Source organism: Athene noctua, chromosome 1 (assembly GCF_965140245.1).
Source record: "Athene noctua chromosome 1, bAthNoc1.hap1.1, whole genome shotgun sequence".
Lineage (NCBI taxonomy): Eukaryota > Metazoa > Chordata > Aves > Strigiformes > Strigidae > Athene > Athene noctua.
The window spans coordinates 176,483,397-176,505,890 of NC_134037.1; the positions used below are offsets into that span (position 1 = coordinate 176,483,397).

The 22,494-nt window shown below is 38.5% G+C and overlaps 1 protein-coding gene across 3 annotated transcripts in view; it reads right to left on the reverse strand.

Annotated features, from left to right (window-relative positions):
- The window catches only part of POLA1 (DNA polymerase alpha 1, catalytic subunit), a 206,752-nt gene that overhangs the window by 179,011 nt on the left and 5,247 nt on the right, over nt 1–22,494 (reverse strand). The window contains exons 7-17 of one of the 3 annotated variants that reach the window (XM_074929714.1): nt 21,532–21,630; nt 19,521–19,716; nt 19,123–19,291; nt 18,066–18,244; nt 14,613–14,725; nt 14,051–14,167; nt 6,749–6,823; nt 5,298–5,436; nt 2,239–2,396; nt 865–949; nt 13–74 (exon numbers count right to left, since the gene is read on the reverse strand). In XM_074929714.1, the coding sequence (XP_074785815.1) occupies nt 13–74; nt 865–949; nt 2,239–2,396; nt 5,298–5,436; nt 6,749–6,823; nt 14,051–14,167; nt 14,613–14,725; nt 18,066–18,244; nt 19,123–19,291; nt 19,521–19,716; nt 21,532–21,630 (1,392 nt within the window). Of the gene's footprint in view, nt 1–12; nt 75–864; nt 950–2,238; nt 2,397–5,297; nt 5,437–6,748; nt 6,824–14,050; nt 14,168–14,612; nt 14,726–18,065; nt 18,245–19,122; nt 19,313–19,520; nt 19,717–21,531; nt 21,631–22,494 lie in introns of all 3 variants that reach the window. The other 2 variants (XM_074929705.1, XM_074929696.1) reach the window with 2 other exon arrangements.

The following is a 22,494-nucleotide window of genomic DNA, read 5'->3' on the forward strand; positions in this document are numbered from 1 at the left end:
AAATAAAATTACCTTTTTTTTACTAGCTTCTTTGAAGTCATAAGGAAAAATGCAATCGTTCGGTTTGGAAACAACTGCAAAAAAAAGTGGTATTTGTTCTTACATACAAGTTCTTCATTGCACCCTCCCCGTAAGCATCCAGCCACAACACAGGGAACTAAGGAAAACTAATCTCTAATTCTAAAAACCTAGCCTTGTGTGAAATACTTGTCTATAAGATAACTGAATAATTAGTAAAGTGTTAAAACAATTTTTATCAATCATATTTGTCTTTATTATTGGAGATTAAAACTATGTTCCACAGCTTCCAAAGAACTTCCTCTCACAAGCATTCAATACTCTTCATCACTTCCAACTGCAGTCTGAATCTCAAGGTTGATATAACAAGACTGCTGTGAGGGACTTTTTTCCCTAAGAAAACTTATTATAAATAAATGTCATGTGTTTAATTTTTTAATTCTGTTCAGAAGAATTGAACTGAAAAATAACTAAGTCATCGCAAATAAACGTCTAAATTAATGGGTGAAGAAAGCAATCCAAGAGAACACATGATGAAATAAAACTAATACAAATTATAAGAAACTGTATAGAGCAGGATTACTTCCCACTGTCTCAAACTAAAACTTTTTACAATAAAGTTTTCAATAAAAAGTCAGTAATCAGTGAAGTTAAAAATAGGGAGAAAACCCTACCTGGGAGTTGAAACTTTGTCACTTACCTATTCTAAGACATTATCACTGGAGTAACAGAATGAAATATAAAAAAAACTCCAAAAACCTACCAAGCCACACAACCAAAAACCACAACAAAAAGAAAACTGTGAAGGAATTATTTTTCTACTCATACACTGTTCCAAGTACATACCACAGAAGTGTGTCTGAAAAGGAGGCTGAGGTGGAGCCTTATCTAAAGGAAATTTCTGATGAATCAGAGCTGCAACAGCCACAACCTGCACCAAGGAGATACAGAACACACAACTTCATAAAGATGACTACTATCAATACCCATTACTTCCCTCCTTTTTTAAGTTTCCTCATCTCTTTTCTCTTGTTTTTACAAAAGATCTTTTTAAAATTAATTGCAGCTATAAATAGTTAAAAAGAAGTTATCAATTGATCTCCCGTAAAATAAAGCAGAATTTACTCTTAAGTTACTATCTTAGAAATCTGAGAGGAAAAATAATTCATTTTGGAAAACTCTGCTTTTATCAAATTTTGTTGAATTGTCAAATGTTTGAACAGACCCCACAACTTAAAGAATTCACTATGAAGTGCAGGGGAGATGTCAGTAAGCCAAGACATGCAGAGAAGCCTTGCCTCTGGAAGGACTGCCCCTGAGCAAAGCAGTCAAGACTGCCAAGAAGCCAAGAGGTTAGTGTTTAGAAGCTCTTAGCTTTACTTTCTGCTTGCTTTACCAGCAGGATGTCCCTGGCTCCCCAGACACTGGTCAAGAAAACCCATAAGAAGACAAAGTAGACAAGCTTTAGAAACACCTTGGCAAGCAGAGTCCTACTGATACCTTGCGTGTGTCTCATTACATTGGCTAGGAACCAGGAATTTTACATATACCCCTACAAAAAATTTAATTTCACCAAGAGGACTAATTCTACTTGAAAAATTTGCCAGCCTGATTTTTCTTCCATTCAGTTAGCCAGAAACAACTACCCTATCAGTGAATACTGAATCTCTTCCTAAGGTAGGGAGACATGTTAAAAAACTGATAAATACACCTAACTACATGTCATGGTCTGCAGTCCACAACCAAGAGTGCTACCTACATCTCTCCTCCTTTACAGCAGAATAATAGGTGTTTTAAGATTTAGACCAAATTCTCACTCCATTTCAAAATAAGTTTTATCAGAAAAAAATCCTGGTCATTTTACCAAGAACCCATGGTTAACTCACCAAAAGAAAAAAAAAAATCCATTAACAGCTGTTCCAGAACAGTCTCATTTATAACTATTATGCACAACAGACAAAATAGAAGGCTTGAAAAAATACATAGGCTCCACTGTCACGGTAAATATTCTGACCAAACGGGACCCCTGAACCCACAGTTCTCATGCTGTTGAGACCCCAGTGAAAGTTTCTTTGAAAAGCCTGCAGCACAGAAAGCTTATTAAACAGTAAATATATTTAGACATGTTTATCAGGTGAAGTTCTTGTAAGCCTTAGAAAATTTTTAGTATATGCCAAAGCACGAAACCAAACCAAACTGCAATGAGCGCAGATTACTTACCTCATTTTGGTGAGTCTTTGGGTTCTGAGTGGTCTTCATGCTGAGGGACATGACCACAAGAGGAGGAGGAGGAGAAAGATCTTTAACCACGTTCACCAAGCCAGGCTTCATGGCCATAGCCTCCACCTTACACCAGCTGACTGACTGATTTGAAGGCTCTGAGGAAACAACACAACCACCTACATTCTTCTAGGAACCACAGGTAAGGCTTCTCTAATGATACTGCTGCACAGAGCATGTCCTTTTAATGTTTTTATTCCTTGTGGAATAGTCCAAGATCCAGGCTAATCCTGCCCCATTTTGGTAACTCCCTGGGCCCTGACTCCCCAGTCAGAAGCCTAATCACACCAGGGGCTCTTTAACACCAAAGAAGAGAGGGAAGATTTGTATGGAGGTCACAAAGGTGTGTAATGGAAAAAAATATTTCAGGCAGTTTTACACAGTCATAGTAGAGAACGGTATAAGCCAAGAGAGCATAACTCCACTTAAATTAATACACCACCTCTTACCATCTAATCTTGTAGTCAGTCCAAAGGTAGAAGGCTTCATAAAAATTAAATTAATACAAGTGAAATGAAATAATACTCAGAAATTTCTCTAACTCTACAGAAAACGCAGCCAGAGTGCTAATCAAATGAATTTTGATTGAATGAGAACAAGAATATATGACTGACTCAAATGCACCAGATAATTAATTCATTTAGATATAGTCCTTCAGAAACATGATTATGGAAATAAGGAGATGGAAGATGTCATAAGAGAGTTCATCCTACCCTGGTAGTACAATCTATCCTAAAATGTAAGAAAGACCACAGAAAGCTATTTAGACATAAACTGTACAAGAACTAAAAAATTATATAGATAGATGGAGAAAAAAAGACATATTCATCACCCATTATGATCTGAGAATTTTTTGGTCTGTAATTCTTCCCTTGCTCTAAAAAAAAAAGTGATCATTCACAAAAGATGGTGATGAGGTAACTCACTACATGCAGTAATAAGCAGAGATTATGTTTCTGATGGATTAACCTTTTCAAGACAGCTGTTGGTAGACCTAGTTATCTTACTCCCTGCAAAATTATTTGACACCTCTCTGGAAACCCATACAGTTTACCTTCTCTCATTATCCTCGCTCTAAACGCAAACAGTTCACTGACTAAAAGATCTTAATTTATAAAACACTGATGATCTCTCTGAATGAAGACAGCCAATCGATTGCTTAATACCTTTTTCTTTCATCTCCAATATCTTAACTCCCAGAGCTTCAACTAGCACTCTGTAGAGCAGCGGTCTCTAAAGTGGGGTGCATAAGACAATCAATCCATTGGGGTGTGGGAAGAAAATATTTTTGTACCATTAATAAATTAATACTTTAAAAGGTGTTTATTTCACATACCTCATATCCTTTTTAAATTTTTTTTTGTCTTTATAATGTAATTAATATATTAGTACATTAGTACATGTATATTGTTTATAAATAAATATCTATATATTTGGGATACATGCTCAATTTTTTACTGACAGGGTACACAATCTAACAAGTTTGTAGACTGCTGCTCTAGAAAAGCTCTGGTGCAATCTAACACCGAATACTCAAACTGCAAAGACAGCTTCATTATGAACAGCAATAATGGGTTTTGAAGAAGTTGTAGAAGTCAGATCAAAGTATTTTAAACTTGCTTATTCTAAACCTTCCAGGTGCACTTCTTCCCCTAAAACCCTCTATGGAAAGTGTGGAAGGGAAGCTACACAAGAAATCAAGAACCTTCTGATATACTAGACACTCCCACCCCCCCAAATATAACTAGCCAGCTTAGCAGACAGTTTTCAACAGAGTGGACATGCCAGAGTTTTGAAATGAGCAATTCTGGTATCAGGATACAGACTCTCTCTGGAACCTGAAGGCTGTAACAGAGACATTGGAGTGGGAAAAAAATGCTCCGTTAGATTAGCATCAGTGGAATCAGTACCTGAACTCAGGCAAGTTGGTTCTAAGGGGAGATAACATGCATCAGCATTAAGTAAAATTAAATACTGCCCAAACTGTTGGTTATCATTGCCATAACATCTGTCATACTGGATATGAGGAATAAAACAGCTCTGGACTCTTTACAGGTGAAGAAAGAAAACGCCAAAGAAATACAAGGTCAATTCTTGGGCAAAAAGTGCAGATGAAAAACCACTCTTAGGCCTTTAAAATTAGTGCCAGAAAGTACACTGATGCCTGCCAATGTCTGATGAAAAACCCGTCACAACTAATCCATCTTTTGGCAGTCAGGGATTCATCTTGTCTATTCCAGCTCAAAATCCTTACTGGTATCAGCCTTGTCAGTGACTGAGCAAGGTGCTGAAGAGGAGAATCCTCCTGCTGTCAGCATTCATACTGTCAATTCTACATTCAAAGCACCCCAAGGACACTGAACTAATAGAAGGTGGCTTTTGTCCAGCATGATCAGCTTCCCTACATTCTTGGGAATAGGCAGCACACATTGAATAATGGGCTCTAATCAAGCCAAACTATGGTGGCATAACCACCTGTAAGTGGTGCATGCCACTCATGAGGTGGAAAGGATTTCAGACTAAAAAAGCTCCACACCACAAACTTTTTTAAGTGTCAGAAAAGATACTCTAACTTAAAAACAAAAAAGCCATCTAGCAGCAGTTTGTTCTTGAAAAGATACATTTGCAGAAAAAATACAAATCTTAAGCTGTCAAGAGAAGAAAGAATAATAAATTTCTAGGAAACTGACTTTAGCTCATATATGTGGCCTTAGGGTATGCACCGAAGAGTAGCTGCTAGGCATTGCATAGTTTCCTCTCGCTGCCATTCAAAGTTATAATCTGATCTGTACAGTGTGAAACTTTATAGGGATAGAGCTCTCAAAAAAGGAAGAGTAAGCTACAATTTGTACTAGATAATGAAAATTACACAGGTAAATTGCAAGGTTAATTTACAAAATGACAATTTATCAGTACAATTTAAATTTCTCTGCCTCCCCCCAATCTGTAATTATGAGCGTTTTCCATCAACCAAGTATTTCACATGCAAACCACCATACGTGGATTTTTTATTTCCAGCCAGCACGGTCCTTTGATCTTCCTACTCATCAAAAGAAGTTCCAGGCTAGAGGTGTTAGTTCCAAATACATGTGAAAATGTTTGTCCTTTCAGATCTTGGGGAAGCCGAGGGCATTCAGCCTAACAAGTAACAGAAAACAGCGAGTCATTTCACCCCACATTTTCTGTCACTTTCTGTCATTTCACCCCACAGAAGTGTTCAAAGTTGACACATTATATACAGACAGCACCTTAATAAAACTACACAATACCTGAAATCACTAACTTCCCACAAGCAAAGCCTTAACCCATAATACCTTACAGTAATTGAAGAAATTACACTACTGACTCAATTTAAATAGGTCCATAACAAAATCAGGACAGTAATGTAAAAATGCACTGAAGCGAAGTTCTTCATCCATACTGGATGTAACACAGAAATACTATCATCAGCCAAGGCTACTACACTGTTCAATGACCATTTTAATACAGAAACTGCTCATGTTGTAAACTTAATTAGATACAGCTTTAATTTTGTCTGTCATATAAAGACTGAATAAAGAGTTTCTGCACAGCTAAAGAAAAATGTGAGATAGCGAGCAAATCTCTATAGAATGCTGCTTTTGCACCTAGAACTAGTATTAAAAAAAATGGTTTAAAAAGGCATTATCCCAGCAACTGACCCAATATGTTCAGGACTATTGAGCCTCTTAGATTTGAAACCAAATCAAGTATTTTTGCTAATGAAGAATAGCTACTGATGTTCTTTTGGGAATTTTTTCCATCTTTGCTGCTCAATTTTACAGCTCTTCAACAAAAGTCTTTCTCACCCAGCTGCTATTTCCAAGAGCCATATAAGCAGAGGTATCAGCTACATTCTGGGTATGGATTCAACAAAATATTTAAAGGTAGTAAGTAATTTTTTTAAAATCTTACAGTACTTCAGGCCCTGATCCAGTACAGCTAAAGGATTGTTTGGCTGGTTAGTTGATTCAGGGGCAAGGTGATAAAAAACAAAACAGGATAATTGGGAATACAGATTGTAAATCAATAAGCAAATTATAATTGAGGGAGAAGGTGGGAGGAATGCGGCCACTGTACTAAGTATTTTTCCCCCTCATGCTTTATTTACACAAATAGAGCTAAGGCTAATAAATCAATATGTTATAGGTTACCAGGTAATAAACTGGTTTTGTTAAGGACTAGCCAACATATAAATGACAACAAAAAAGCCAGAAGCTTAGGTATTAACTGTGTGCTTCTTTCCCACAATTAACTTTTTTTTTTTTTAATTACAAGACAATAAGCAACTAAATACACACTGCAACAGAGGTACAGTCACTAGCTACTAAAGATCAAATACTTCAAATTTTTTTTTTTTTTGTAAAATCATAAAATTTTTAATTAGATAAGAAAGCAGGTTACAGTCTTTCATCAGATTAATTATACTCACCGAATATTTAACTTCTAAGTACTCAGATTTTGCTGGAACATCTGGGATCTCAAAAGCATAATATTTTTCCACTTTCTGTAAAACAAAGATATTATTTTTTCAGTATCTCCTAACTGAATATTTATTCTGTCCAATAAGAAATCTAATGAAATAAAGACCAGCCAAAACATACATCTCAAATATCATGGGCTTGATTATATATTACCAATTTTGCAACTCATTATAACCATTTAAGGATAGTAAGAATGTTTTAGTACCTATATCTAATTTCTTTAGGTCTTCTCAGCATTAAGAGTTTCTCCAGAATTAACTTAACTAATCGCTACAAAACAAAAACCATACAAGTTTAATAGCTAAGGAATCTCAGAAACATTCTGTAAATTCACAGGCTTTAGACACACTCATGAGAGAATTGGTGGTTGCAGACCACCACAAAATCAATAAACAGCTGAGATGGAAAGGCATCTCCAGAGATTGTCTAGTCCAGCTGCCTGTTCAGGGCTGAGTCAACTACAGTGAGTTGCACAGGGCCCTCTCCAGTTTGGTTTTGAATATCCCCAAAGATGAAAACTCCACAGTCTCTCTGGTCAACCTGCGCCAGTGCCTGACCTTCCTTACTATAAAAAAGTGGGTTTTGTTCTGATAAATTTCATGTGTTTCTAATGGTACCTACTGATCTTGTCCTCCACTGGGCACCAATGAGAAGAGTCTGACAGAGTTGTCTTTACTCCTGCCCACCAGATGTTCATACACAATGATAAGATATGCACCACCAATCCCTCAGCCCAAACTTTCTCTTCTCTCAGCTGAGCAGTCCCACTCTGTCCGCCTCCCCTCACATGACAGATGCTCCAGGCCCTGTCATTATCTTTGTGGTCCAGTGCTGGACTTGCTCCAGCATGTGCACATCTTTCTCACAGCAGGGAGCTCAGCTGAAGGCAGCGCTCCCCAAGTGTCTCACCAGGGCTGCATAAAGGGGGAAGGACAGCCTCCCTGAGACCTGCTGTCAGTGTTCCCCCTCACGCAGCCCAGGCTGCCCGTGGCCACCTTTGCTGCAAGGGTACCTTGTTGGCTCTTGTCCTCCTTCACGTCTACCAGCATGACCAGGTCTTTTTCTGCAAAGCTGCTTTCCACCTGGCCAGTCCCCGAGTCCACGGGGTTATTCCTCTCCTAGTGCAGGACTTGTTATTTCCCTTTGTTGAACTTGAGGAGATTCCTGTAGGCCTTGAGACGTTGTCTCCAGTTTGTCAAGGTCCCTCTAAACAGCCGCACACCCATCTGAGACACCAACCGCTCCTCTCCGTTTTGTATGGTCTGCAGACTTGCTGAGGGTAGGTCCATTCTGCGCCATCGTGCGAGTCATTAACACAGACACTAAACGGGACTGCACCCGCTGTCGACCCCTGGTGTATGCCACGAGGGACTGGCCTTTGCCTGGACTTTGTGCTGCTGATCGCAACCCTCAGAGCCCAGCAGTGCAGCCGGTTTTCAGTCCACCTCCGTGGCCACTTCCCTAGCCCATGTTTCATCAGTTTGTTTGCTAAAGTCAAGATAAACAACAGCTACTGCTCTCCCCTTGTGCACCAAGCCCTTCATCTCTTTCCAGAAGGTTACCAGCTTAGTGAAGCACGATTTCCCCTTTGTAAATCCGCACCAAACACTCCCAAGCACCTTCTTGTGCTTTGTGCGTCTGGAAAAACAGTTGTTTTCACAATTAGTTGCTCTACCACCTTTTCCCAGGGCTTGAGATGAGGCTGACCAGCCTCTAGTCCCCTGGAGTCTCCTCCTCCTTGCCCATTCTGAGGACAGCTTTGACATTTGCTTTCTTCCAGTGCTTAGGAACTTCCTCTGATCAACATGACCTTTTAAAGATAACCAAGTGTGGGCTCGTAATGACACTGGCCAGCTCCCTCCATGTGCATCTGTGCATCCCATCAGGTCCCACACACCTGTGTCTGTCCAATTTGTTTAAATGTTCCCTAACCTGATCCTCCTCCACTGAGGATAAGTCTTTGTTTCAAGCTTTCCTTCTGGCCTGTTGGGGTCAAGGATTGCTGAAGGCTGGACTTAGCAGTAAAGACCAAGATGAAGAAGACACAAGTATCTCAGCCTTTCCCATGTCCTTTGTCACCACATCTCTTGTCCCTTTAAGCAGCAGGCCCACATTCTCCCCTAGTCCTGCACCTATAGAAGCCCTTCCTACTGCTCTTGGCCTCCCTCACCAGAATCAACTTCAGGTGGGCTTTCACTTTTCTTTTTCCACCATGATGTTACCTCCATTAGTCTGCCTCTAATCCTGCCTGGCTCTGTGCCCATCTTTAGGCAGGGCTCCATGCATTCCCATTGCTCTGACATGTAAAAGGGACTCCCCCTCCTCACCATCCCAGCCTGTCCTCTTAACAACATCCTAACCCACCACGTGTCCATGATCCCCATCAGATCGTAGCCCTGTAAATACACCAAGTTCCTCCTTTTATTCTGCATGATTTAGTGTACCAGCACTTCAGACAGGCACCCAAGAGAGCTGATTGCCCAACCATCTGCAAGCTGTTTACTTTATTACATGCTTAGAACAGAATCACTTCTATGACAGTATTGTATTTTTCATTTTGAGTGACTTGGGTTTTACTAGAAAGTAGTTGAGTTTGTTTACGTATCTCTAACAAAGACAGTTTAAAGCAGCCTCAAGTTCAGTACAACTTCACTGAAAGTATCACTTCTGCTTTCTTCAAGAACAACAGTGATTTTCCACAACATGCACAGCTTGTCAGTTTCTAAGAATAACTACCTTCATTTTCCAAATAATTACAATATCCTGTGCACACAACTCTACGGTACCTGCTGAAATGTCATGTTCTACCCTGTAATATGCATGCTCTGCCCTGTAATACTTCACAAACCATCTGCACTACTGTTATATGTTATTGTTATTATGTTATGCCATAACTCTGCCAGAACATTACTCTTACTACAAGAATTCCTAGAGGTCCCTTAAAATTAAAAAGCATATTTTGACTGGATGGTGCAGTAAGTTCAGCACGTTATACACAGAGTCAGCATAATGTACCAGTAGAATAACAGAAAACAAAGTCACCATGAATCAGGATAAAATTTACAAATAAACAAAATACATGCACAGTTAGGTAAACTGGAAGTTGTTTGGGGTTGGGTGGTTGGGGTGTTTTTCCTTGAATTAATAGCATCAGCAATGGCTCCCTCAGAGCACTACAACGAGCAGTTAAGATTGCTACTTCTCCTAATACTGCAATTTTAAGGCTGCAAAGCCTGGGTAGGAGAGGAGAGGGCTCTCTTCTAGATTTGCCTTCCTATTTATAGCAGCAACTATGGCATCAACAGCTACATGGAAGCAGAAAAAAGTAATATAACTTGGTAAAAGAGCACCACTGTGAAGTCAGAACAGCATTACAAATTAGCATGCAAATGTAGATCTGAACTGTTGAGCCAAAGCAGCACCTCACACGAGCAGTACACCATAGCTCTAACATAACAGATGGCGATGCACTGCCTTTAGCACATATTATTGGTGCCCCCCTCTTTTTTTTAATTAAAAAAAACCTCTCAGGCTTCAAAGAAGTTCTTGTTGCAAACGCAAGCCGAACATAGTGTAAAAATAGTATGCTGCAGTGATTCATCTGCTTATTCCACAGAGCTCAGCTCAATTACACAAGCGTCTGGTCATAACTGCAGTGAATGAATGCTTTGCTGCAGAGTAATCTGCCCTTCAAGTGGCCCTTCAGAGAGCAGAAATGAGCAGCAGTGATTAGCTGCTAAGTTCCTAAGTGGAGTAAGGCTGCTTTCAAATTGATTTGTGAAGACTTGCTAACTTGGCAGCAGTGCAACCCATTGAAGCGACAATTAGCAGCAGGTGCAGGAGGAAATGATATGGCTTAAGTGTATCTGTTCTCAGGGACGAAGTTTGGTGCTGGCAAGGCCAAGATGCAGGCCCACACACACATAGAGAACAACTTGTCTCAATGTGTAAGTACTGGCTCTCTCCCCATCATCACAAAACTGGCTACTCTGAATAAAAGAACTTTGGGTACACGGCAGGTATGCTAGTAACTCTTCTGATTTCCAGCTAATGATGGGAGAATAAGAGTTTCTCAGTTTCACAGTACTATGCCAAAACTGAGACTCTGTGTTGCTCTGAATGCACTGCTCACAAGTGCTCTGCTCACCTGAACAATGTTGCTATTAGTCTTTTAAAAATCTTCCAAAATACCAACCCTTAACAACACAGCGGTGGGATACTGCACATCACAGAACAGGGCGGTTCTTCTAAAACATATTAGCTCTTAACCACATACAGTCACAACCGTGTGGACATCACTTTTTTGAGCATTTACTCAGTTGAGTGCCACCACCATTTCAGTTCGAGAGCTCTGCACACCCCTACAGAAACATAGATTCATGGGCTGTATAACAGGTGATATGACTGCAATGAAAAGAAAGATGATGACTCCATACAAAACCAGATTAATAAGGTATATAACAAGGCAAACTGAGGTCTCTCAGAGAGAGACAAAAGAAAAGGAGGGTGCAGTAATGCAATAACCCTGCTACTTCCACAGTAACGGGCAGCAAAAGGACCCCACAGCTGCAGAGATGTAAACCTGGCCAGATTTGGTGCCATTTATTCACAGTCAATTTTGTGTTAAACTAGAATATCTGAATTACTGTAATACTTTCCCTTAATAATCCTCCAAAGGCCCCACCAACAGCCTTGCTCTTCAATCCTACCTTTCTCTTATCCCCACATTACTAGTGCCATACTCTCATTAAACCCTTCTCGGAGGCAGTTATTTACTGTCTTTTACTTAGTTATTTACTATCATATACTACAACTATCAAAATCAGCAGAAAATTATGCCAGCAAAATAAAGCTGGATAGCCTTGTACCATGTTAGTAAAATTCAGTTTACTGAAGAGTCTGATGAATTCAAACAGAATTTGAATTCTTAGTGTTCAGAAACAATTCTAGTAGGCTATTCCAGAGCTTCTGCACCCCCAACTATCCTGACAAATTCAGTCATGAATTTATAAATTTGTTCTTTTGATAAAACTGTCCTTTAAATAGTTTTCTTGCTGCTCATCCCCTTTTAATGTTTTTGAAGAGCAGAAAGGTCTTACCATTATTGTTCATTTTACTAGGCTAAAAAAAAATTAAAGCTCTTTCAGTTATCTCTGGCATAGCTGATTCTCCTTTTGTCTCATCCTTCAAATTACCATCTTTTGTACCTGTTGTCACTTATGTTAATCTTTTCCCACCAGGATGATCGAGTGTTACAATATTCTGGGTAAGATCTGAACAGTGCCTTAGTGCTGCTACTTCCCTATTCCTGCTAGGGATCACTCCTGTGTTACACCCAAGAACCCCAGATGCACTGCAGCCATGTGTCTGGACAACACCACTGGGTCTTTCACCCCGAGTTCTGTGTAAACTCAGTAAAAATTTGATAAGCTTGCAACCAACATCAGAAATAACAGTTCAAATACTTCCTGCATATGGTTTACCTTGATTTTTAAAAGCCATCTCTGAAGGTTAAACTATACTACTCCCCTGCCTCACTCACACTATTCTTCATTAGCACACCATGGAGCAGGTGGAGGTTTCCTAAGATTCTGTTAGCAGATCTGAGTCTTTTCAAAGGCCTTTCCCCCTCCTTCCATTTCTAGAGCACAAGGGTTTGTATCCTCTCTGTTAATAAAGAACTGATTTGCTCCAAGTTTCCTCCCTCATTCCTGAAAGGGTCTTTGAACAGTGAGCTATTACAAACTTGTTTTTTCCCTATTGTTAAATTCATCCCTTTCCAATCCCCATATAGTTATAAATCAACTATACAAGAGAAATAACACTGAGAAACTGAAAAGGTAAATTTACATCAGTTTTGAGAGAGTAAATAAGCTAGAACCAAAAAAAATCTTTTACAAAGTACTAATGACATTTGCACTTTCCCTGAATGATGTAAATAATGCACGAAGCTACACATTGATCAAAGGATGTCATGTCTTGCATGAATCTGCCATCTGAGAAACACTGCTCACATTCTCACTGTAACAATTTAAACTTTCACAAGTACTCTAGCTTTGGATTAGATGACCTCCAACTGGAATTACCATATGAACTTGGTTTTATTTTCTCTCACTTACATATTAATTCCATTCCTCCCTCATTTTTACTTGCCATCCCATTCCCTGATCAACTATTCAGAAATGAATCCTATGAAGGCACAAGACTGCCAGCCTGGAAAAAGTAATTCCACACCACCAATTACAATGAAAGACAGCTTTACCCAGCTAATGACACGTTATTTCAAGAAGTGGAAACATATCTGAACACTACACTCTGAACAAATCTTTTCCTCCAACTTGCATGTTAGCCGCTTTTCCCCACACAAACTCCCCACCCCTGCCCCCACTCACCACCAAAAGACAAATGCTCTATGTAAACAAACAAGAAACCTCTCACACTAGCAAACTAATTCAGTCCAAATCTGCAATACTATCAGCAGCATCAGTTCTTTCCCTACAGACTTATGACAAGTATTATATTACTGTATGTGCAAATTTTCAATGATAGCAACATTTTGGTTTATCAGTGTTCAAGGATTTGTTGAGCAAACAGAACACAGCAAAATAGCACTTAAAACTACTGCCCGTAACTGTAAGCCTGGAATAGCTTAAGTTCAAGACTGGACGACAGCCCTTATATCTTGTTACCTCTCTGTATAAATGCACTATGACAGCCCATGCTCAGAACAGCACGTGTTCTAAAAAAGACAAATCTGCAAAGGTGAGAAGGAGGATGAGACGTGCCAAGAGATGAAGTTCAACATGACACCTGGTCATATGCAAAGATGGTCTAATCTCAGTGTACTAACCTGGACAACACAATCTTTCATTTTAAACTTTGACACCATGATAAGCTTTAGGTATCAGAACTTCTATCTGTTCTGTATTCTCAAAACCAGCTCAGCAAGCAAGAAAGACAGTCTTGACATTCAACCCAGTTTTAAAGAAGCTAATGAATAAGTATTTTCAAAAGCAGTATGGTTAAACTTCTGGTGAAACAATCATGTTGCAGATTTACTGTTCTTAAAGGAGTATGGATATTTGGGAAGACACTGGAATGGCTTTTACAAGCAGGTACACTTATACATGTCAGGAGTTACGTATTTGCATTTCAGCACAACCTCCCCTACTGGGCAGTGTATCAACAGACTTCTCACCTTACAAACCAGAACAATAGAAAATTACTAAATAGGATGCTTGTAGACAAACCTTGGATTTGAACTTCATGATCTTATACTTTGGTGAAATGCAGTCATTAAATTCCTTGAAAACACTCATTATAGTTACTGGAGTCTCTGTCTCTTTGCCAACGGATAGGTCAATTTCCTCAAAAACAGAAGTTAGATTTTACAAATTAACAAAAAATGCCAGCAGACATGACTAATAAACTTATTTTTGCTTTGCTATTATGAAATCATGTTTCTCTTCTTTAAGGGAAATCTACAATGCAATCAGTCAAGAAAAGCCAAATTTAAAAAATATTATTTGAAACAAAGTGTTTACAAAGCACTAAGTTTTTTAATAATACTTCAAGAAAAATTTCCTAAGCAGCAAGCCTGAAGGTAACGATTTGTCTGCAACTGTTAGAGGGGAAGCAGCAACACTCTACTCTGCACCTTACATGATACACTGTGTATTGTACTTAACTTTACCACCTACATCAGACAAGATTGGCTTCAACAGTTCGCATAAACACACTGCTAGAACTCATAACCTGCCATAAGCAGAATGAAAGGTACTTATGTTTGACATGCTTAAAAGATATACTTACTGTTTCACGTGGCAGTAGATAAACAGTTCTCTCAATATTTTTCACTGTCACACAACAGCTGACATAAGCGTTCGCAGATTCAATCCAAACTTTGCCAAACAAAAATACCACGCCTGAGGAAGAAGGACAGAACAAAGAATTCAATACCCAATTCTTCAGTTATTCATTCTTAATGTTGCTTAAAGCAGCTTATAACGTATTCTTGCATAGAAAAACAATCGTTTCTGGTTTAGGTCCTTGAACAACAGATCTTTCTGATGTATCAGCACATTCTAAATTGTTTTAAAGACGCACTTTACAAATAGATACCCATATAGTTCTTCATGCCCCTACCTCCATCACTATAGTGACACCTTGATATGTGAAATTCAAATGGCATCATGTAGCCAGTCTCAGATTTCTGTTCTGATAATTCATTTCTACCTACAATAGTTTGATAATTCATGGGGAGAAGGAGGAAGGAGAGAGAAGTCAGTGAAAGCTGAAGATAATCAGAATGCCTGTGCTGTCAATCACTCCTGAAACATGTGTTATTTACAATTTTTCATTCTTCAGCTAGACCAGTACAATTAACTTTTTCCCTACACTTTAGTACCATGAGATCAAGATGCTACTACTACTAAAACCCGTAGAAATACTTTCTGAAGACAACAACTAGAAGCTGATCAACTGTAAAAAGTTTTCTACTGACTATATCTAACATTTGTGAGGACACTGAAAGATATATGTCATCACAAGAAATCCTGGGTGCTAAGACTGCAGTTAGAAATCCTATACAGAGCAGGACCAGTGCAACTGACTTCACTGTGGATCACATCATTATTGTACATGCACATCTCTGAGCCACAGAGAACTCGGCATTAGCACAAAATGCTGCAAACTGCTAATTGAGTGATGTTAAACTCTGAAATAACAGAGAACAAAGCTAGCTGACTAAGGTACAGTTTGTAAATTACAAGTAAACTGAACTTCCAACTACAACTCAAAAACCTGACTTCACCTGAGTTCCTTCAAACTGCAAATAATTTGGAATTTGATTACATGAAAAAGACACTCTTCTTACAGTACACTACTATATCAGACATGAGACAGTCTCAGAAACAGTGTTTCACAAAGATTTTGGGACCTGAGTTTCTCCTTGGTCTGACCATGCACAAACAAGACCTTGGTTAAGAGTTAATTTATCTTTGCCATGCGATCAGATGTAAAGGCACCTTTCTTACTCCATTAGATTGAAGACAAATCAGTGAAGATGCATGAAGATGGATGACAGAGTTAGAATGACAGGCTAAGAAAAATCATTTCTTGAGTGCTTGGAATAGATGTGAACAAGACTACTTTTGTCAAGGACAGAGAATGCTGCAGTTTTGAAGATGATGAGAGCAAGGATACAAGCTTCAGCTGCACAAAGTATCTTAAAGATTTTAATACAGAGGCAATCTTCAAGATTTAGACAGTTTGAATAAAAGGATCTAGAAAGAGCTCCAATTACAGACCTAAGTGACAGGGAAGATGGAAGTTCTTGTCCCCAGCAATCTATCTTTTTTTTTTTTTTTTAAAGGGGATAAAAACTTCAGGTTTGTATCATACAGAAAGATGAAACTATGGGATAGATCACAAAACAGTAGTTAGTTACTTGAACAGCTGGCAATATTAAGAGCATGGAGAAGTTAACCTGTCAGAGGCATACATATAAGCAGGTGAGGTAGAAAGAAGCATACCTGAGCAAAAGACAGGGTAAAAGGCTGCCTGGATTGCAAAGGCAAACTTCAGTCAACTCTAGCATGGACAAATAAGTGGTCTTAATCCCCAGATTTCATAGAATTCAGGATGGAAGGAACCTTTACAGGTCACCTAATTGAACACACACACCCCTACACCCCACCCCCACCCCCCAATAAAAGCAGGGCTAACTTCAAAGAGTTTTCAGAGCATTTCATATGTAAAACCAAGAAATAATAGATGAGATATCAGGCCCTATCCTCTGTAAGCCTGATCATGGAAGGTCGAAAGAATGAAAAAATGGAAGTAAATGGAAGTTATAAAACACAAAGTTTGCAAGAAAAAGATCATGCTACCAATGAACCAAAAGGGGAAAGGGCAGGTTTTATTCATTATTTCTTTAAAATGTTAATAGAATTACAATTCTCAAGTTCTCTGCCTAAGATAGTAAAGGGAGTTATGAAAAGTAAGCCTCCAAAAAATCATTAAGTTTGAAAGTCTTATGATTATGCTATAGTATTTACTCTTCAGGCAATGCATTTGACATCATAGTAAATGAGGCATAAACAAAGATCATGAACATGTTAAACAAAAAGCAGTATCAAAATTTTCCCTTCTACATTACTAATTGAAAACAGGTGCAGTCTTTATTATTCAATTCTGAAAAAGTCATAATGAGAAAAGAACACTCCTTGCATGCGAGGAACAGAAATCCTTTCATAATTATGTTCCATTCAGCAACCACTGACTTAGAAGACAAAAAAAAAGGAAAAAGAACAATAGTGGGGTCTTTAAAAGCAGCAATTTTATATTAAAGCCATTGATTTCATCAAGATATCTATGATTATTACCACTCCCATCACCAAGCTGTTCAGCCCAGCCGAGTCTCATATTTAAGTTTGGCATCCCAACTCACAACAAAAGGTGTAACAAAGAAACATATCTGACTCAATGCTTACAGCATCAACCTAAAAATCTTCAACAACACATGGAAGAACCTTCCGGTAAACCTACATGAAGCACAAATTAGAAATCCAAGATCCTAAAGCTGCTGATGAAATGATAGAACGGATGGAAAGTGCTTAGAACAGATGTGAACACAACTTCTTTTGTCAGGGCTGAGATCAGAATGCTGCAGTTTTGAAGATGATGAGAGCTAGGATTCACACTTCAACTGCACAAAGTATTTTAGAGACAATAATCCAAAGACAATCTTCAAGATTTAGACAGTTTGAATAAAGGGATCTAGATAGACCTTGTATTTTCCAGGTCACCTTCCTCCCTTGATAGACATACCTTTCCATCATATAAAATCATGCAACTGCTATTGTACAGGCTTTCTCATAATCCACCAGAATTTTAAATTGCATTTCCAGAAACAAGAAGAAAGCACGCTCAATTGTTGCATCACTGAGTAAAAAATTAACAACATCAGATTACTCCTGGAGTGTACAGGGTTTTAAGAAGGCCAACGGGTCACCAACATTGAGAAGTGCTAGTAGCTCCCTTTGTACCTTCCTACTGCTACACTAGACCAAGAGATGACATTCTTACTTTTCCCAGTCATAGAACCCTGCACTGAGGACAGAGGTGTGGACAAACAAGAGATGAATGTACAAGTTACAGAGCACAGAGAGATGAGGTATCTGTACATAATTTAAGCAAGTCTGAAAATTCCAGTTACATAAAAAGAATCAGAATAACATTTTCTGCCTTTAGCTGAACAGTTACCTGGCTGACTGTACTGATCTTCATAAGCATCCAGCCAATAAAATCTTAAGACTTGATCACCATTTTCCCCATTCACAAGTGGAAGAAGACTGGGGTCCAGCTGAACTTCTGCTACTACTAGATCAGCTTCATCCTCATCAATTCTGTCCCAACATGAGATACCTGGGAGAGAACAACTTCTGCAGGTTTTGCAGAAGAAAGAAACAAAAAGTAAAATTGTGCTTTTGCTATTACCACTACTGTTTTGGCTTTTTTCAGCCCTATACTCTCACACCTTTTGCTGCTCTTTCCACTACCAAGAAACATTCCCAACAGTTGGGTTTCCTCATATTTCTCCTGAAAAGAAGGATAGAGTGACAGACAGAAACCCACACGCAAGTATGGTTCTCAGTACACAACACACAGATTAACAATCATTCACCTAGTACTTCAACCTTGGTCATCCAAGACTACATAACAAATATATCAATCCATCTGTACAAGGTGCTCAGTGGAAACAACAGATTATTTCTACAAAAATACCTTTTCGGTCATTAAATGTTTACATCTTTTTCATCATTCAAATATTTTACAGCTTAAAATTATAGAAACATATGATTCAAGATTCCTCCAAACCAAAAAAAAGGGGAAAACCTCCCTTTTTTCCTATTTCCAAAGACATAGCCATTCACCATATGAAATTACTTTTAGCAACAATCCTTTTAACTACAACTAACGTTATGAAATACCTTCATAGCTGCTCAGAATAAGCATCTTTAGCAATTCTTCATTTTTGAAGAATTTATTGGCAACGTTCACTGTCCAACACCCACACTGAGTCACTTCAATGTACTGAAATACCTGTTATGCTCTCATGTGCTAAATCCCAAAAACATCAAGCATTTTTCAATTAAGTAGCTATCAGAATGTTCAACATTGCAACTTTTAACGTCACTAAAAAAAAAAAAATCATGTAGCATTATCATCATTCTGTCTGCATCACAATTATCCCATTGGCAAAGACAAACATGAATCTAAATCTAAGGCTTACTGGTGGAAGGAAAAAAAAGTTTCTTACGAAACAGATGTCTCTTTCTTCTCTGATTCCAGCTGCTCTGTCTCCTTCTTTTCAATTTCCTTGCCTCTCTTCGAGCTTTCAGCTGCCTCAGGTATAGTTTCCACATGCTCTGCTTCCATTGGTTCATCAAAGTCCTCCTCATCAAAATCCATCATTCCCTGATCATCATCTGGAAGTGTTGCACATAAAACTCAAGGCCTGAGTCATTAAAATGACACACTGTATACCACAGCAGTATGCACAGATAGCATACTATATGCATGAATGTAACATACAGTATCAAAATAACGCATTTAAGCTACCTAAGCATCTAACTAGTATTAAGTAAGAGGTGTTTTAACACTAATATGCCATATTTAAAGGGTTTCCAGAACTGGATTTCCATTTCTTTTTGATACCTTCAATAGCTTTCTCTTCTATTGTCTTCACTATTCCCCCATTTTCTGTAGCTTTTTGCACATATTTGGTATCCTCATTTTTGGAGACTATGACAGGTTTTGCTGTGTAATTGGGATGTTTAGGATGAAACGAAGCTGGAGGAAGAGCTTCCTTTCTGAGATTCGCAGGAGCTTTCTTTGATACTGGGGTGATTACCTGAAAGACATTTTAGACACGAGTTAAAAAAGAATCTCTTAAGAACAAAAAAAGAAAAAAAATAATCTAGCGCTCACTATTTGCAGAACTAGTAACCAGGACTAGAGGAAAAGCACCACATATTTTGCAGCACAATAGCTAGAACTTCTTAAAAGTAAACTTTAAATTCTGTAGTATCGTTTCTGCTGTTTCTACTATAATTTTAAAAAGCCGTTTACAACAGAACGTGGTTGACATTTAATTGTTTGTGGTTCCTTTCACTATTTTTCCCACATAGCACTACTCCACTCCTAAATTAAAACCTCTGTGTCAGCTGAGTACGTGACAATGTACGTCAGGCAGGCACAGAGCCTGGAACAACTGGGCAAGGCCAGTATGGCAGCTTACACCTGTTCATATCGGTAATGAGTTCAAGACATGTACAGGACATCGCGGGCCTAGAGAACAGAGTGCTTCTCCATTGGATTTCCTCATGCTGCAGACACCACAGGAGAGTGAGGAAAACAAAGAAACCACCTTTAGCATGCTCTGCAAACCCAGATGCTGAGGTAAGCACACAGTTTGGTTTGCAGGCAGGATACCACTATGGCAGAAGCTACAGAACCTCTTATGGAAGATGTATATGCAGTGGCCTCCACCACGGCCCACAACAGGTCTCTGCATCAACTGGCCCTTAACCTGCGGCAAGGTCCAAAACCTTTATCTTTGCAGAAAGCTCTTATTTACAAACATAATTTAAATAATTTCTAGGGTTTTAATCTCAGTACAACTACTTCTACTGCGGCCAACACAAAAATCAAGCCTTCACTCTCCTTAAACAGAAAGCAAACACTACTTAGTCTGCGTTCACAACAATTTTTTGCTAGCTCAGCCAAATGAATTTATTCATACTTATATTCCTGCTCATCTCCTGAAGTAGAAAGCATCACTACCATCTTGCTTTTTATGCCCATTCATCCTCTTCATCTGTTTCATTGTCTGAGATCTCCAATTCCTCCTCCTAGGACCACAGAAGCTAATATCTAAACAGCGTGACTGGAAATTAATTTCCTTCTCAATGTTTCCTATTAAAAGCGACCACTATAAAGCACAAACATCTTCTCTTACTGTCTCTCCGCCTTTTTTATTTTTCAAATACTTCTAGGCTCTAAGACAGCTGTTGAAATGAGTGCCGCTGGTGATTATTTTCAATGTAAGAGCTGATGTCACTATTACACAAGGTTTCACCAATCAGATTTATCTACTCTACTCCATTTGTCCTCTACAGTCTTACCAAACATCTCATTGTATTTCCAGCTATAAAGTCCTTCACATTTACCAGAACTCTTAACAAAATACTAGTCTTACATCCTTAGCAACCCGTCCCTCCTTTCACTCCAAAATTTTCCACCAAACTTTTATCCATAGCTTCCAGTTACTTTCCATTTCTGCAGAATATGAGTTTATCCTTTTCCACACTCACAAGTACTCTTTCACTTCCCATCATCTTTTCCTTGCCACAAGGGTCTTTTCTACTCTTAGGAAAAAAGAGACAAAGCAGAAGCTCACCTTCATGTGATGCACCTAACATTACAAAAACAGTTTCACTTCTCAAATGTAATAGCTGTATACTACTACACTAAAAATACAGAAAGAGTTGTATTCTGTTTATGTATGAACATGAAGACAAAAAAAATGCATGAGGCAAGACCGTAACATTGCTACGGAAGCTAATGAGAAAGGCAATTTCTAGAAACAAAAATAAAAGAGTATTCTAATAAATCAAAATACAGATTAATAATTATTAATGAGAACTTTTTTTATTTTTTCTTCTACCTTAGGAGTTTGGGACTGCATGGAGAAAGGATTCAGTGGTACTCCAGCAGATCTTTTCCTTTTCAGCCTTATAATTGGTGGTGGACTTATCTGAACAGTCTGAATATTGAAAGAAAAGAGAAAGTGAAAAAATGAACAGGTGTCACTTAGTGTTTTCTTTTGCCATGGTTAGTAATGTTTTCCAGCAAAGAAGGCCACCAGTATTTCTCATTTGCCAAAACACAGCTCCTGATATACAATTCAGCCACATAAAAAGAAAAAGCTATCTGAGCAATCAGCCTACAAAGACAGACACTAGATTTATTTGGTAAACAGTTTGAGAGAAAAAACTGTCATCCATAAGTGACAGGTTTCAAACAGTGGGCATTTCAATAGCTAACCATGACTTTAACGCACAAGTATCAGAATAACCAATGTGACGTTCTTGATGTGTGCTGAAACAGCAGTACTGAGTGCACATGCCTTAAGAAAGGCAGAAGTGCTCTTTCAGCACTGTCACACTAGAGGAAAAACCATTTTAATTTGTTTCCATGTACAGATACTCTATACTCATCCTTATCAACAGCTAATAACAAAAGAAATTTTAGAGAACAAACAGCAAAGCAAACAAACCCAACAGATAACTACTATTTGAGTAAACAGAAGCCACAGTGTAATTATTAGCATTATTCCTCCTAAACAACGCTCCACAAAATTTGACAGTGTTAAAATGCATTTGCTTAATGATGTGAGGGTTTTTGAAAGTCTAAGATATTATAACTCTCAATCAGGTATCATAGGGAGGAGTAAAAGAGTAAGGACACAAAACCAAGAGAACAACTTTACATTGGAACATCTATACCTGTTATTGCTCTGTAAAAACACATGCTTATTATCAAATCAGTATCTCACCACTACAGCAGTTTCACCGCTCACATGTGAACAATCCTTTCAGTTTTAAGAAATCCTGCTAAGGGGCATTAA